Below are 14,427 nucleotides of genomic sequence, written 5' to 3'. Positions count from 1 at the left end.
GACTGCATTTGGGTTTCTGTTGGGGACTTTTCAATTGTTAACTGATACTCCACCAGAGCTGTGATGATCTTGAATTCATGTCAGATACAACAAATTCCAAAAGGAATCAAAAATAATTCACTTTTTACAAACACCTTTCAGGATTTGGGTGGGAATATCACTTTAAACTGACCATAAATGTTAAACATGAAGCTGTACATAAATAAATGCATATTCAACCTATTTAAAAACATATTTATTGTCAATTTATAACATCATAGTATATCATTGGTATTGACTGCAGCATATGGATGTGAACTGCACTATGTACTGAAGGTGCATATTTATAGGAGGTCAGTTGATATCTTTATGTACATTTGTATAAAAGAACATATAAATGAGGATTCTTCTATAAAAAGCCATACAGGAGTCAGACTTCATAATCATAAAAGGTGCACAGAGTATTTATATAGAAGGTCTGCAGCATAAAATGAACATTTATATGGTTCAGCCTTTAGTTGCAACTAGCAAATACCGGTATTACTTGTCATATTCCCTCAGTCCGTGTAGTTTAATAACTGAGATGTTTGCATTTTCCTGGTCTATCTATCTATTAACAAATCCTGAGATTCCAGATCTCTCGTTAATAATCTTCCCTTTTTCTTTCTTGTTAGTGTATTCCTGAGTGAAAAGTTGACAAGAGATTGTAGTGATGCCAAAAGGTTGGAATTAGTTTAAATCTCCCCACATCCTCTTCTTTAGTGACATGGACTTGCGCTGAGAATATTTTCCTCTCATATGAGAAGAAGTGTGTGAAGCATAAAGTGAATTACAAGCCTTACAACTTCTACATTGAGTAATGTTGGTGTTTCCTTTGAGTCGCTTGCGATCTGACCACATTCTCTGGTACATCCTCACTTTCCATGCCTCCTCTTTGTTTGAGTCATAACCTTTTAAAAAGAAGCTGTTTGTCTTTTTGTGCGGAGCTTGGAAGAGTCTTTCACTTCTTTTAGATACATTCAGAAACAGGTTTGCATCAAAATTGTATATCCTTGCAGTGTCATTGCATAAAAGAAAGGGTTCCACCGAGCCGGCCTCATTGACCATAATAAGATTTTAGATGATTGATTGGAACTAAAGAGGAATCATACATCAGAAAAAGATTTTTTAGTTAAGTGTCAAAACTTCTCCAATTTCCTCAGCTTAGACCTTGATTTCATCCTCATCATCCATGTAACTGTAGGACATTTTCTTCTGTGGCTGGCTGACGGTCATCCTCTCTGAATCAGCAGCCTCCATCCTGCTCTGTCCCTTTAAGAGGCCGCTGACCCCATAATGGCGTGCAAGCACATCTGTGGCGCTCTGGAACCGCTCACTCTCCATCGCCATCCCTAACCTCACCCGCTCAGGTGAGCCCATCACAACATCAGGTACTTTAACAGAAAGCCCGACTCCGTTCACCTCCGTCACACTACCCCCCTCCTCATCCCATTCGGCCCCGTGCGGGCTCTTCCTGCCCCCGCAGTCCTCCTTCAGCAGGGAATCCACGTATGAGATAGTGGCTGAGTCCATCTCCGATCCATCGTTGGTCAACCCACATGCTGACCCCAACTCTTCTCCCTCCCAGGCGTGGCTATGCTCCTCTGGTTGGCTGTCGATTAGCCCGAAAACCTCACTCATGAGGGAGGGGCCGAGGTCAAAGGTGAAGGTGTCCAGGGAGGTGAGGGAGGGAAGGGAGTCAGAGTAGGCGGTGGTAGTGGGTTTGGGGTCGGAGGTCACAATCGAGGCAGAGCAGGTGGATAAGATGGCATCAGTGGGGTCGGTCAGAGAGCCGCGGTGGATGCCAGGGGAGCAGGAGGTGGGGATGGAGATGGAGGGCTGCTGACGCTCAGAGCGGGAGAGGCGAGGCAGAGTGACGAAACCAGACTCCAGCCCTGAGGAACAAACACAGATATCAACACATGAAAGTCATTCAGTGTATTTGAAAAAGTGTACTTTTTCAACTTCATCATTCAAATTTTTAAAGGAACTGTTCGACATTGTGGGACATACACCTATGTGCTTTTTCGGTGAGAGTTAGATGAAAAGATTGATACCACTCATTTCTGTTCATTGAGTATGAAGCTACAGCCAGGAGATGCGTAGCTTAGCATAAAGTCAAGAAGCAGGGGGAGCGGGCTTGCCTGGCTCAGTCAAAATCTGTCAACCAACACCTCTAAAGGCGTAAATGTAAAAATGAGAAATTGTGGTTTTACGGGGTTATGTGCTAAACTATTTTTTGGCAGGGTGCACTGACTTCCTAGAGTCTTGTCAACATGAGGTTGCGAGGCAACCAGCGGAGACTCACTGCGGGGTCACTGTGGCCTGCCTGGAAGTAGTCAAGCCCATAAAACCCTTGTAAAACCATTTATAGACTTTTTTTTTGTTAATTAGTGAGCTTTAGATGTACTGGTAGGTATATCTTGTTATTTTTGGAAAGTCAGGCTAGCTGTTTCCCTCTGTTTCCAGTCTTTGTGCTAAGCTAGGCTAATCAGCTGATGGTTGTAGTTTCATATTTCAGACATAAGAGTGATATTAAGCTTGTCATCTAACTCTCAGCAATGATGAACTCCTCCTTTAAGTGTATATGAAGAGACACCAAAAAGACTGTAGTTTTCACAAATCAAAATGAGCTTTAGTTATTTTATTATCCTCACATAGGTGTTTTATTTAATAACTTTCTTTTTTCTTGTTATAATATTCTTTTTTATTTTCTGCACTTTGAATTGCCCTGATATGAAACATGTTATATAAAGTTGCCTTGCCTTTAGAAAAAACAACTTGACACAAGAAATTTTTGATGTGAAAGACAGCACCCTCCTCAAAGGAGTGGACCCTTGCGTGGAAAAAGTGAGTCCGATTCATACATTTGGATACAATTTCTGATGTTTCCTCTTTCCATACAATTTGTATGGCTTTACCATGTGGTGATTTTTATGTGTTGTGACCTAAAACCTTTTAAATGAGTTGAGTTGGACACGATTCAAAACCCACAGGGTATTGTGCTATTTTTTTCTGTTACCTGCTTTGCTCTTAAGACTTTCCATGAACAATAACTTTACGTCTTATCACAATCACTAAATATTCAGATTCTTGTGCAGTCACACTCATAGAAGGACTAGCTTCATCTAGCATACAGTTCCAACAGGGGGCGGTATAAACTCATCAGAGAACATCCTGTCTGGTGATAACAAGCCAGCAATCTTGTCTGCAAAGTGCTGAGTTGTTCTGCTCTGTGAACATTGAATCATCTGCCCGACCCTGCCAGATCACGTAACAAGTCACACACTCTCACACTGCTGCCTTCATGATCTAAACTGGTAGATTACCGCAACACTTCTCAATGCCAGCCTCCAGTCCGGGGAGTGGAGGCGGGGGGGTTCATTCCAACCAAAAGAAACAGCATCTGATTTCACAGATTAACATAGTCCAACCAGAGACTAGGAAAGAAGTAATCTGTGGATCAGTAATCAGCTCCTGGAGTGTTTGGTGAGATGGAGATCTGCAGACTCTCAGACCTCTATGTGTCATGGTTGATAACAACTGGAGAGTGTAGCCTCAGTTATCACTATAAAAGTGAGCTGTGTATTACTTTTTGTCAATAATTTGAGAGGAAAAATGTCTTTATCAGGACATACACACTCTTTAATCAATCATTTATTGATGAGCACATATTGACTGAGGTCCCCAAAAGGCTCATATAGATGGAAATGTGTATTATCTCACACTTACTAGTTACCACATCCAAAATGTAGTCACATTTCAAGGATTACTAAGTGAAGTCATGTATTCAGATCACTTCCAGATTATTGATTGAATATATAGATTGAAGCTACAGCCAGGCAGTTAGCTAAGTTTAGCTGAGTTTAAGACTGGAAGCAGGAGGAAATGGCTAGTCTGGCCTTGTCAAAAGGTTAAAAAAAAATCCATCTGTCAGCACCTACAAAGTTCATTAATTAACACGTCATATCTCCTTTGTTTGATGTGTGCAAAAACTGAAGCGTGAAAATAGTCTAGCTAGTAGGCCAGCTCTCTGTCACATGCTGAGGTATAAAATAAAGATGTTAGCGTTAAAGCGAAAAATAAAGTTTTAGAGAAACTTTTCATCTGTATTGCATTTACATAGCTACATCAAACCCTTCAGACACAGCTGGGAGTCCCAATTTGCACTCTTTGTTGCATGTCTCTTGTGTTTATATCTAATCTAAGCTCATAAATAAGCTTGTTTATTTTCTTCTCTTTTTCTTCTTCTTCTTCTTCTTCTTCTCTCTCTCTTACACCCACACACACACTTACACAGGGGATGTCAGATTGCGTGAGCCATGAGTATGGTGTTAATGTGGGTCATTCAAACAGCCTCTCAGACAGTTTGTTGCCAGCTCTGTCTGGATCTCTGTGTTATCAGTGTGAGAGCTGCTGATTATGAGCCAAGGTGATTCATAAGGACATCTGGGGCAAATCTGTCTACATTACCGGGTAGAACTGATGGATGAGTTTCACTACAGCTCCACAGATGGTGGCCACTTCTCTGGAGTTTCCCGTTAACACGAGTTAACTCATTTGACCTTCTCCCATGTGTTTGTTTAGCAACAGTAACGTTTAATTTGAAGGAAGAGCTCTACCCTTAATCTTAGGGACAATTTTGGGATTTGGTGGAGTACTTTGCTCCTTGAATAACTGGGCAAAAATACATGACATGACATCATGTCAAAAAATTTCCACTGAAGATATATTGGACTTTGTCGGTAATCTAAAAACCTGATTTGAACCTCAAGTTTAAAGAGCCAAGAGAGCAGTAACGTTGTGTAACAAGAAGAGAAAACCTCAGTTTTTCTCCTACTATGCTGCTTTCCATCTACACATACTGAATACAACACATTCAGGCAGCAGCTGTAATAGAAATATACAGGCTGGATGAGTTTGTTAACCTGCATTAACTGATTTTTTGGCCACTTGGGGGCAGAGGAAACAAGCTGTGAACACCACATTGACATGTAAACAATATGTAAACAATATGTAAAAATACTCATTATAGCAGCTTTAAAAGGCAAAGATATCACCATGCTCACCATAAGAGCTTTTCTTCTCCTCTGGAGTGCTTTGAGAACTGGGGAAGAGCACTTTGGTGGTGGGACTCCCATTGGGCATATCCACATCCAGCCTGGGGAGGGAGATGGCGTTCTTGATTATGGGAGAAACGGCGGGAGGCGGCGGCGACAGATCCTTGGATCCTTCTCTGGGTCGGTTGTCTGAGCTCCTCCTGATTTGACGGATGGTCCTGGAGAAGAACGCCCCGATCTTGTTGTCAGGGTTGGAGATAGAATCCGTTTCCGCGTTGTTCCCGTTGGCTGTCCCGCCATGGTTGCTGAGGAAGGAGGTGTCCCCGAACACATCGCCACCACGGCCAACGTGCATGGTGTGGCGGAAGTCACCCAGAGGGGGGCTGATCATGTCCACCGTGAGGTCGCCTTTAAAGCGGCGCTTGCTATGAGAGACAAGACCTTTAAGGCCTGAGAGCTTTTCCTGAAGATTCATGGTCACGAAAAGTGAATGGCTTTTTATTTCTTCAAAATACACCTCAAACAATGTCTGAAATTGCCTTTAATCCCACTGAATGGCAAAACTGAACTATAAAGTTCAACTTTTCTCCTCTTAGATTTATGCCAAAATCAAGCTCTCCGAGGTTATTCCAAGATCTTGAAACCATGTAATTTCTACGGCTGAAGAGTTGAACTCCAGGCCTGCAGCGCCAAATAGTTCACTGGAATATTATCTCTGTTTATCATGTGCAAGCCAAAATCTGTCCCACTCTTTGTAGCTTGTTGTTATGCATAGCTGGCTGAATTAAACGGACATAAATTGAGGAGAACACTATGCAGTTGTGTTCCTGGAAGCAGCCGAGCCAGTTGGAGTGTGGTCAGGTCGCCTGGTTTCCCCCACTTGCTTTGGGCTTTGGCTTTGTCGACATGAGCTCAGAAATAGGTCCGAGTCCAGCTGCAAACAGTTCTGTGGTCGCACCATGGAACCATCTATCGAGAGTAAAAACAGGGAAAAACATCTATCTTTAAAATGTAGACAGGGATGTATTAGATTTTGAGAGATTTTGAGAGAAATTTGTGACATTTGCAGTTTATCATTAGTAGTTGAGAAGCTGAGATTCAGTGAGAGACCACGACAATTCCCCATTCTGAATACTGTATTTAGTTGTAAAGTAACCTCACTGCATTTTGGACAGATCTGTCTTTCCGCAGGTTTTTAGGATTCCGCGTTCCAAAGGTCAGCTGGTCTGGAACCATCTAATTTTAGACCAGTCACTCCTGTGTGCAACAAACCAAAGTCTGCCTCTTGTCCATTAAAATAGGTGGACTTTCAGGGAATTCCTGCTACCATTTTGTCCCGCTTTGACTGGCATGAAGGTTACACAAAGTTCATTCTACATTTCACTGAGAAAACTTATCACGGTTTTAAAGCGGCACTGCAGCCCTCATTCAACAGGCTTGGATTTGTTTATAAACAGGCAAAGTATGCTCAGCGAGACAGGAAGAGATAATGAAAATTTCCTGATAAGAACATCGCTGATGTACTGCCACACTGCCTGTGTATGCAGACCCCAAACCAACCGAAGACAGTAAAAGGTTATCAGACAAGACAAAAATGTAACAGAGTATATGAATTAATAGTACTACTAATAGTTAAATAATTAAAATAGAGTGTAAAAAGAAATGTAAAGCTTTATATGTGATGAAATAAATGAATATTTAATATATTTTACTGTTCTAGTCATCTGTACTACTTCATTTTACTTTTCAATTAGTTTACCTTTTTTCAGTGCAAGTTTAATCATTTATTCCCTATTTTCTTCATGCGACATTTCATTTTTTCTTCAGCATATTTCAAATGAGACGACAAAGTGGCTAGCTAGGTTAACTGAAAATGCAGGTACAGCTAACATTTGGGCAAGTGAAGCAGTCATACATCGTATACTGCTGTATCGTTACTGTATACACTATTAAAACAGCAGCAAAAGAATTTTAGCTGCCAAACAAATGCTAACAAAGCTAGCTAACGCTAATTAGCAATTCTCAGATAGCATATTTCTTTCTCCATAACATTATCTTACATTAGCTGCATCATTAAGGCTTTTCACCAACTGATTAAAGGTTAAAAGGAAAGTATAAAGCTTTATAATTCTTTTGACAACTGATTACACCTATTTGTTTAACTAATTGTATTATGAATTCATGTATTCCATTATATTTTTTGACTTGTCTGATGGCCTTTTACTGCCTTTTGTCAGTTTCTGAGCTCTGACTCTGTAAGTCTGTAAGTCTGCAATGAAGCCAGACAAAAAATTGGCCTTTTCTCACATGTTGTTCTTTGCCAGCAGAGTAATGGATATCCAATTCTAAAATATTTTGATAGCATAAGGCAGCCTTGACAAGGACCTCTGGTTCTCTTTAAAAGCTTTCCACTGCAGCAGCTAAATGTCGGCAGGCCTCCCACGCATGCACAACCCCGTCTGGCTTCATTAATGACCTGCTATGGTTCATGAGATGGGGATTGCGTCAGGTCCAAGGCAGCCCTTCTAATTTGCTGCTGACCGCAGTCCCAGGCCCTCCGCTCCACTTCCCCTGGCTGGCGTTTTAAGAGGGGCATCTGGGAACGGAGAGGAAACGCGCCACATACCAGCGCTGAGCAGAGCCATATCGAGGCTCACAAAGGGACGCGAGGGAACAGTATACCGAGGTGTGATGTCGAATCTGAGATGGCGAGAGCCTTTAGGGGCCTTATGCACGTTCCCATGAACGACATTGAAGTGACAGGCCACCTCTCTGGTTAAAACAACTCCCCAGTGACTGCAGCCGCAGACACAAAGGCGGTTATGCTTTTCCCAACAAGGGAAAAGGTTTGTCTTGCTATATCAAGGTTAAAAAAGAAAAACCGCAGTTTAATTGATAACCTAAAGGATTACAGGAATGCACATGGGGCCATTAATTACTCTGACTGTGTGCTTACGGAAAGCTCTGGTGTTTTGTCTCTGCCTGTAATCCTGTTAAAGACCTTTGACCACAGCTCAGAGGGGGTCGCTCCCTCCGACTCCTCTTATGTGTTTGGACCCTCCGGGCAAAGCTCATTTTATCTGCACATAGACTCCTATCCAACTGAACTCTCTTTCCCTCCTCTGTAGACCTTCTTTGCACTTGCTCCTGAGTTCACAGAGTCACACCAATACAGAAGCCAGAAAAACAGAGTCTTTAAAAAGTAATAAGTTTAATGCTATAATCCCAGTAGCAGCCTGCCTGCCCGCGCTTTGGACATTGGAAAAGAATAGGGGGACCTCTCAACAGGGGGGACATGGACGTACCCTGGATTATCCCCTAATCCTTCATCGTCTCTGTTACCCCCGGTTGGGTGCTTCTCTTCTGGAGCAAGGCTTGGCTGCTCCAGCTCTGGTGGGCTGGACCAGTGGTTCAGTCAAACTGATTCCTGCCAAAAAGAGAGGGAGTAAAACAGAAAATGAGTTTGTAGAAGGGAGAGAGTCGATTTAAGCTGAAGCAAGGCAGAGTGAGAAGTGATGAAAAAAGTTAAGTTTCATTTTTACAAATAGGAGTGAAGGGGGATGATGGCAAATTGGGGAAGAAATAAGGGTGAAAGGAATGGATGTAGAGAAATAAGAGAAGAGAAGAGAAAAGGTCAGATGAGGAGAGGAAGCGAGAGGAACAAGATGTGAGGGGAGGAGGGACGAATGATGGAAGGACATGTGAGAGGAGAAAAGAAAAAATACAGGCTGAGGAGGGGTTATGCAGGCTCAGACATAGAAGACCCAGAAAGGTCCCAGTGAATGGATCCGATCAGAGAAAAATGCATATTAGGAACATTTAAACATAGATTGATCAACAGCATCTTTGATATTAGCTTCACTGACACCTTATTCATTGTTTCTTTTCCTTATAATTTATGACTTTTGTTGTTTTTGTACCATTTATGTCGGTCACTTAGTCCACCACTTTGGTACAAACTGAAATATCTCAACAACTGTCAGATGGATTGTCATCAAATTTGACTTTTCCTCCAGCGCCACCAACAGGACAAAGATTTCTACATCTAGTAAGATATCTCTACAGCTACTCGATAGATTGGTGAAAGATTTTGTGCAGACATTCATGGTTCCCAGATGATGTATCTTAGTGACTTTGGTGATCCTGTGACTTTTCATAGTGCCATCATGAGGCCTGCACTTGTGGTTTTGATTGAAATATCTCAACAACCATTGGATGGATCGATGTGAAATTTGGCAGACATTCATGTCGCCCTCAGGGTAAATTGTAATAACTGGTGATCCCATAAAGTTTCATTTATTGCCATCATTACGTCAAAAATTGTAATTGTCCCAAACTTTGGTTTAAAATACCTGCAAAACTAATGTAATTCCCATTAGCCTCAACTACACTTCATGTTTATCACAACGTTAGCATTTAGCTCAAAGCGGCACAAACTCCCAGAGCCAGATTGTGACTTTTTTTTAACAGTCAAATTCCTCTTGATTGGTGAGATAGATGCTTTTATGAACCACTGCATGGCATTTTTAACAAAAAACGTTTGGCTTAGTTCAGCTTTTCGCTGCAGCTTTGCGTTGCTTTCTTTGGGCAAGTCACCGTTCAAGGGATTTCGGAGCATTCATACATCACAGACTGGCTCAATAAAATATTTCCATGTCACTGTGTACAGTACTTGCTTGAGGTGGCCTTGCTGGATATAAACCAGAGTAACCACAGTCTAATAGGAGCCGTGTGTGTGTGTTGTGTGTGTATGCGAACACATTCCTGAGCAGAGCATCGGTCGTTGGAGTCTTTCTCTCGATTACGACCATCAAACATCCTTCTCAACCTCAGTGCTGATTGAAACCACGTTTGGGTCTGAATCTCCACTTCTTCTTTCGTTCTCTCTCCTCCTCTTTCCTCACTTTTTTCTCTTTCTGCTTCTCTCAATTCTTTCGCTCCTTTTTCCATTCTTGCCTCTGAACATTACTTTTCTTCTCTTTGTCCTCTCTTTCTTTCCTTCTTTTTCCTTCACTTTTCACCCATTCTTCTCCCTTTTTCCTCAGTCTTCCCTCTGCTCCTCTCTTTTTTTGCCATTCCTCTTTCTCCATTCCGATTTTTCTTCTCATTTTCTCTCCTCTTTCCTCTTCATTTCTGTTTTTGCTTCCTTTTAAGTGTCTTGACAGGCTCAGGAAAGCTGAAAGCAGCTGTTGGGGCCACATGTGCAAACAAAATTGTTATTTGTGTTGACTGTATCTCAAAAATGTTTACTCTGCTATAGGTCCACTTGAGTAAAATCACTGTTGGACTTTGAGTTTTATCTCGGGCCTTTCCCTCCCTTCTCTCTCTCCCTCTCTCTTCTCATGTCCTTCAGTCACTAACCCCACTAACCAGGTGAACAAACATACAAGATAAGGCCACATTTTTTAGACTCACCCTTTGACTTTCAATTACGTTCCTATTTTCACCATCCTTGCTCAGTCTGAATCCAAGCAAAACACGGCTACACTTCCTCTTCAGCCAAGAAAACATTTTCATGCTTCAACAAATATCCATACTCTCTGAGGCTCTCTGCTTCCTGCATCTGCTGAAGCTGGCAGTCCCAATTTGCACTCTTTGTTGCTTCTCTCTTTGTGTTTATACCTAATCTACACTCATAAATAAACTTGCTTCTTTCCTCTTCCTTTCTTCTTCTCTCTCTCAAACACACACACACACACACTCTATTCATTTGATATTTTCCATGTTACAGGTCCTTAAAGTACGTTTTACACTTACATGGTCAATTTACCTGATGAGAGCATTATAGACACTACATCCAGACTGATAGATTGGCAAGATAATGAGTTGAAGATATTTTTGAGGTAATTTAGAAGCATTATTATTAGTTTGTTGAACATAGAGGAGAGACAAGTTTAATTTTCAACTTTAAAATGTTCTGATTAGTTCATATCTTAGTCACAACTTACAGCATTAATAACCAAATGTCAGGAATCCTTATCAAAAATGTTTGTGTTAATGTTAAAAAGTAAGTATTGGCCAATATTTTTATCTGATTTAAAAATAAATACATCAATACCTCTCTGATATTTGCTGATAAAATCATTAATTGTCATCAATTATTGTCGGAAATGGTGCAACAGTTTTGGAAGAAAACCCATTCACTTTTTCCCAGAGAGTTAGATGGGTTAGATATGACTAACTCTTGGCTGGGAGCAGCCCCATCCCACACATAACCCTCGTAAAATGGTGAATTAATGTCTTCACATATTTGTTTTTGTACAGATTAAACAAACAAGATATGATGTGTTAATTAGTGAGCTTTAGAGATGCCGGTACATGGATTTTATTACCTTTGGACAGATCCAGGCTAGCTGTTTCCCTTAATTTCAAGTCTTTATGCTTAGCCAAGCTAACAGACTTCTGGCGGTAACTTCATATTTAAGACAAACATATGAAAGTGGTATCGATTTTCTCATCTAACTCCCCAGCAGAGAGCAAATAAGCGTATTTCCCAAAATGTACATCAAATCATCAACGTGTCCCCTGGTGTATATTTCACTTAAGCACTCTAGGCTGAATCTAAAAAGTTAGACCTCTTCTTACTGTATTTTACTTAATAATGCTACTTGCTTGCTGTCACTCAACAGCAACAGTGCATTTGTATAATTTTGTTGTCTATAGTCTCATCACATACACTCAAAGAATACAGAATATCACAACAGCCAGGAGTTTCAGGGACAGTGGCGAGAGTGTGGAGGCTAGCCAGAGCTGGCAAAACTTTGCAATTGTCCACATCGATTGTCATCTGAAAAGTTCACATGCAGTCAAATTTTGGGCAGCAGCCAATCAACAAACAGACACGAGCTTACCCCTGCTTTTCAAACTGAAAAATCATAGTGGCTTGGTCAGCAACTCTTTTTTTAACCTACAAAGTCCAAAAAAAATCTGTTTCTGCAAATATCTGAAGTGACTTGTTGCATATCGAGTCGTTTATAAAACTATGAGAACCGCATGTAAGGTTTGTTCACAACATTTGTTGTCCAGAGCAGTGCGTTTGTTCCCTCCACACAGCAGCAACCAATCAGATGGGGTGCGTGACAGCGCTGTTGATGAGTTTAACGAGGTGTTGGATCATGTTGGCAGAAGAGTGAGTTGTGACCATTTGGTGACGACAGACCATGATGGAGCAATTTTCCTAATGTCACCATGTGTGGCCAAAAAAAGACCACAAAAAAAAGCCAGGGAACCCTTGGTGTGAAAACAAATAAAGCAGTCGGATTCAGAGTTCGCACCTCTGCTCCTGACCCTTTCCTGGTTGGTTGCGTCAATGACACCTAAAGGTCATAGAGGGTCCCCCTCAGAGGAATGTAGAACTCAGGTAAAAAAAAAAAAAAAAATGAAGACAAGGAATAAAGAGGAAGAAGTACAGGCGATGTCTGCACACGTTTACTTAATCAAGTGCTTTGTACTGTGTCATTAGTGTAAGTTATGAGGGAATGTACTGGAAACATATTACATGCATATGTTAATCATCATGCTGCTGGCTGAGCTGAGTGTATACACGAGTGAGACATGGAAATATCAAAGCATGCACTCAAGAAGGATATACTGTACGCCTGCTCTGGGGAAACGGACAGGGGGAACTGCAGAGCCAAATAAACATGAAAAAGTCACACACTGTATAGATCCACAGTAAAGAAGCTCATCAATGCATGTTGTTTATTGGATTTTATGTTATAATCACTAAAGCAGGCTGGCTTTTTATTGATCACCAGTGTGCGTGTTTGTTTATTGGCAGGTTTGAGCGAGCCAACAAGCTCTCCTATCCATGTGAGCGTGTGTTTGTGTGTGTATGTGTGTGTGTGTGTGTGTGGTATTTCACACGGTGGCCTCCCTTGTGGCATGTTGGCAGGTTTCAGGGGTCAGAAGGTCACTGCCCCCAACGTGTAATGAGTCCAACACCCTTCTGCCTGTTTGTCTCCATAATTAAAACACTTCAAGGCCACTGACTTCAACTTCACCATGTCGAGCTCCACTGAATCTAGCGTACATCGTAGTCATTTCAGTGACATGTATGAAAATTGATAGGTTATGTCATGTTACTGCTGTAATTATAAGGCAGGGTGATAAAAATCAAAGCACTGACAGAGTTTATTCTGACCAAGGTTGCAGTGGGGAAATAGTAATGATATACTGCTGCTGCTGCTGCTGCTGCTGCTGTTGCTGAGTATAAATATGTTGCGGAGCAGATTGAGTTTCATGTCAGAGATCTGAGAAAAGACTCTCACAACAACTGAAACGACTTACACAATATGACCATTACCACCGTGTGTGGTAACAGCTTACAGTTAATATTTTTACAAGTCTTATTGTGTTGCCTTATCTGAAATCTAATGTGTTTACTTTCTTTCTCTGGTCAGCAGGAGTCTTTTTTCCTGACAATTGACCTGATGATTAAACGTTTCATTTGAAAAGAAGAAAAAACGTCATTACTGATGATTAATCCTACTGTAATGCAACTTTGACATCAACAGGCATTTTCCAGTTATTCTCACTGAACAATAGCAAAAGTAGTGGTTGTGAAAGGATACAATACACATATAACATATAACAACACAAGGGGCATTTATGTGAATCTTTTACAAAGATTATTATATGAGTATTATACAAACGGTGCAGGATAAAGGCTATAAATCCCCATAGTGTTAAAATTACATGAATAAACAAGTTTTAGTCTCTACAGAAAACAAACACACTCAAAGTCTCTGTATGATTATTATAGAAACTGCGATAAAGTCTCCATTAACTTACCAGTGAGAATAATAGGCTCTGCACTCTTTATGGTGAATATTACAGGAATATTTAAAACAAAGACTCACCTCAGGAAACTGCGACACGAGGAAATGGAGACGAGTTGACTCCGGTTTAATTATCTTTCCAACAGAAATATATATTTGAAGTTCGTCGGGTCGGAGGGAGCCGGTGGTGCAGCCGGACTGTCCCGCTGGTGCGCCGGGTGTGCGGAGCGGCGCCGCGCGGAGGAGGGAGGGGAGGGGGCGGGCCGTGGATCAAATACCAATGAGACTGTCAGAGGGGGCTCCCGCACTGCTCCATGGTTAATAACACTTTAATTTCATGTCTTTCTACAACATGTCAATTGACTTGTCAACACGATTTGAAGCGATAAGTAAACACAGGAGTGACAATGGCGTAAACTAGAGGGCGCTGTAAGACCTTCTGAGGTGAGATAAGCTGCATTTTTAATAGGTTGCAATAAATAAATTGTTATTGGTGGGAGTTTATGTGGAGTCTGTTACAAAAGAACATTGTAAAGGGTTACAGTAACATGATACAGATGTGCTGAATA

At 41.3% G+C, this 14,427-nt stretch overlaps 1 protein-coding gene across 1 annotated transcript; it reads right to left on the bottom strand.

The window, feature by feature from the left end:
• Nucleotides 1-220: 220 nt before the first annotated feature.
• Nucleotides 221-14,096, bottom strand: cdc42ep1a (CDC42 effector protein (Rho GTPase binding) 1a). The gene is made up of 4 exons (XM_067577261.1): nucleotides 13,940-14,096; nucleotides 8,384-8,505; nucleotides 5,088-6,047; nucleotides 221-1,913 (listed from the first exon to the last, which is right to left on the bottom strand). The coding sequence occupies exons 3-4, from the start codon at nucleotides 5,551-5,553 to the stop codon at nucleotides 1,183-1,185; spliced, it is 1,197 nt and encodes a 398-aa protein (XP_067433362.1). The 5' UTR covers nucleotides 5,554-6,047; nucleotides 8,384-8,505; nucleotides 13,940-14,096; the 3' UTR covers nucleotides 221-1,182.
• Between the last annotated feature and the right edge of the window lie 331 nt (nucleotides 14,097-14,427).

Source organism: Thunnus thynnus, chromosome 20 (assembly GCF_963924715.1).
Source record: "Thunnus thynnus chromosome 20, fThuThy2.1, whole genome shotgun sequence".
Lineage (NCBI taxonomy): Eukaryota > Metazoa > Chordata > Actinopteri > Scombriformes > Scombridae > Thunnus > Thunnus thynnus.
The sequence above is the reverse complement of the archived record's forward strand: the minus strand, read 5'-3'. Positions and strand labels throughout refer to the sequence as shown.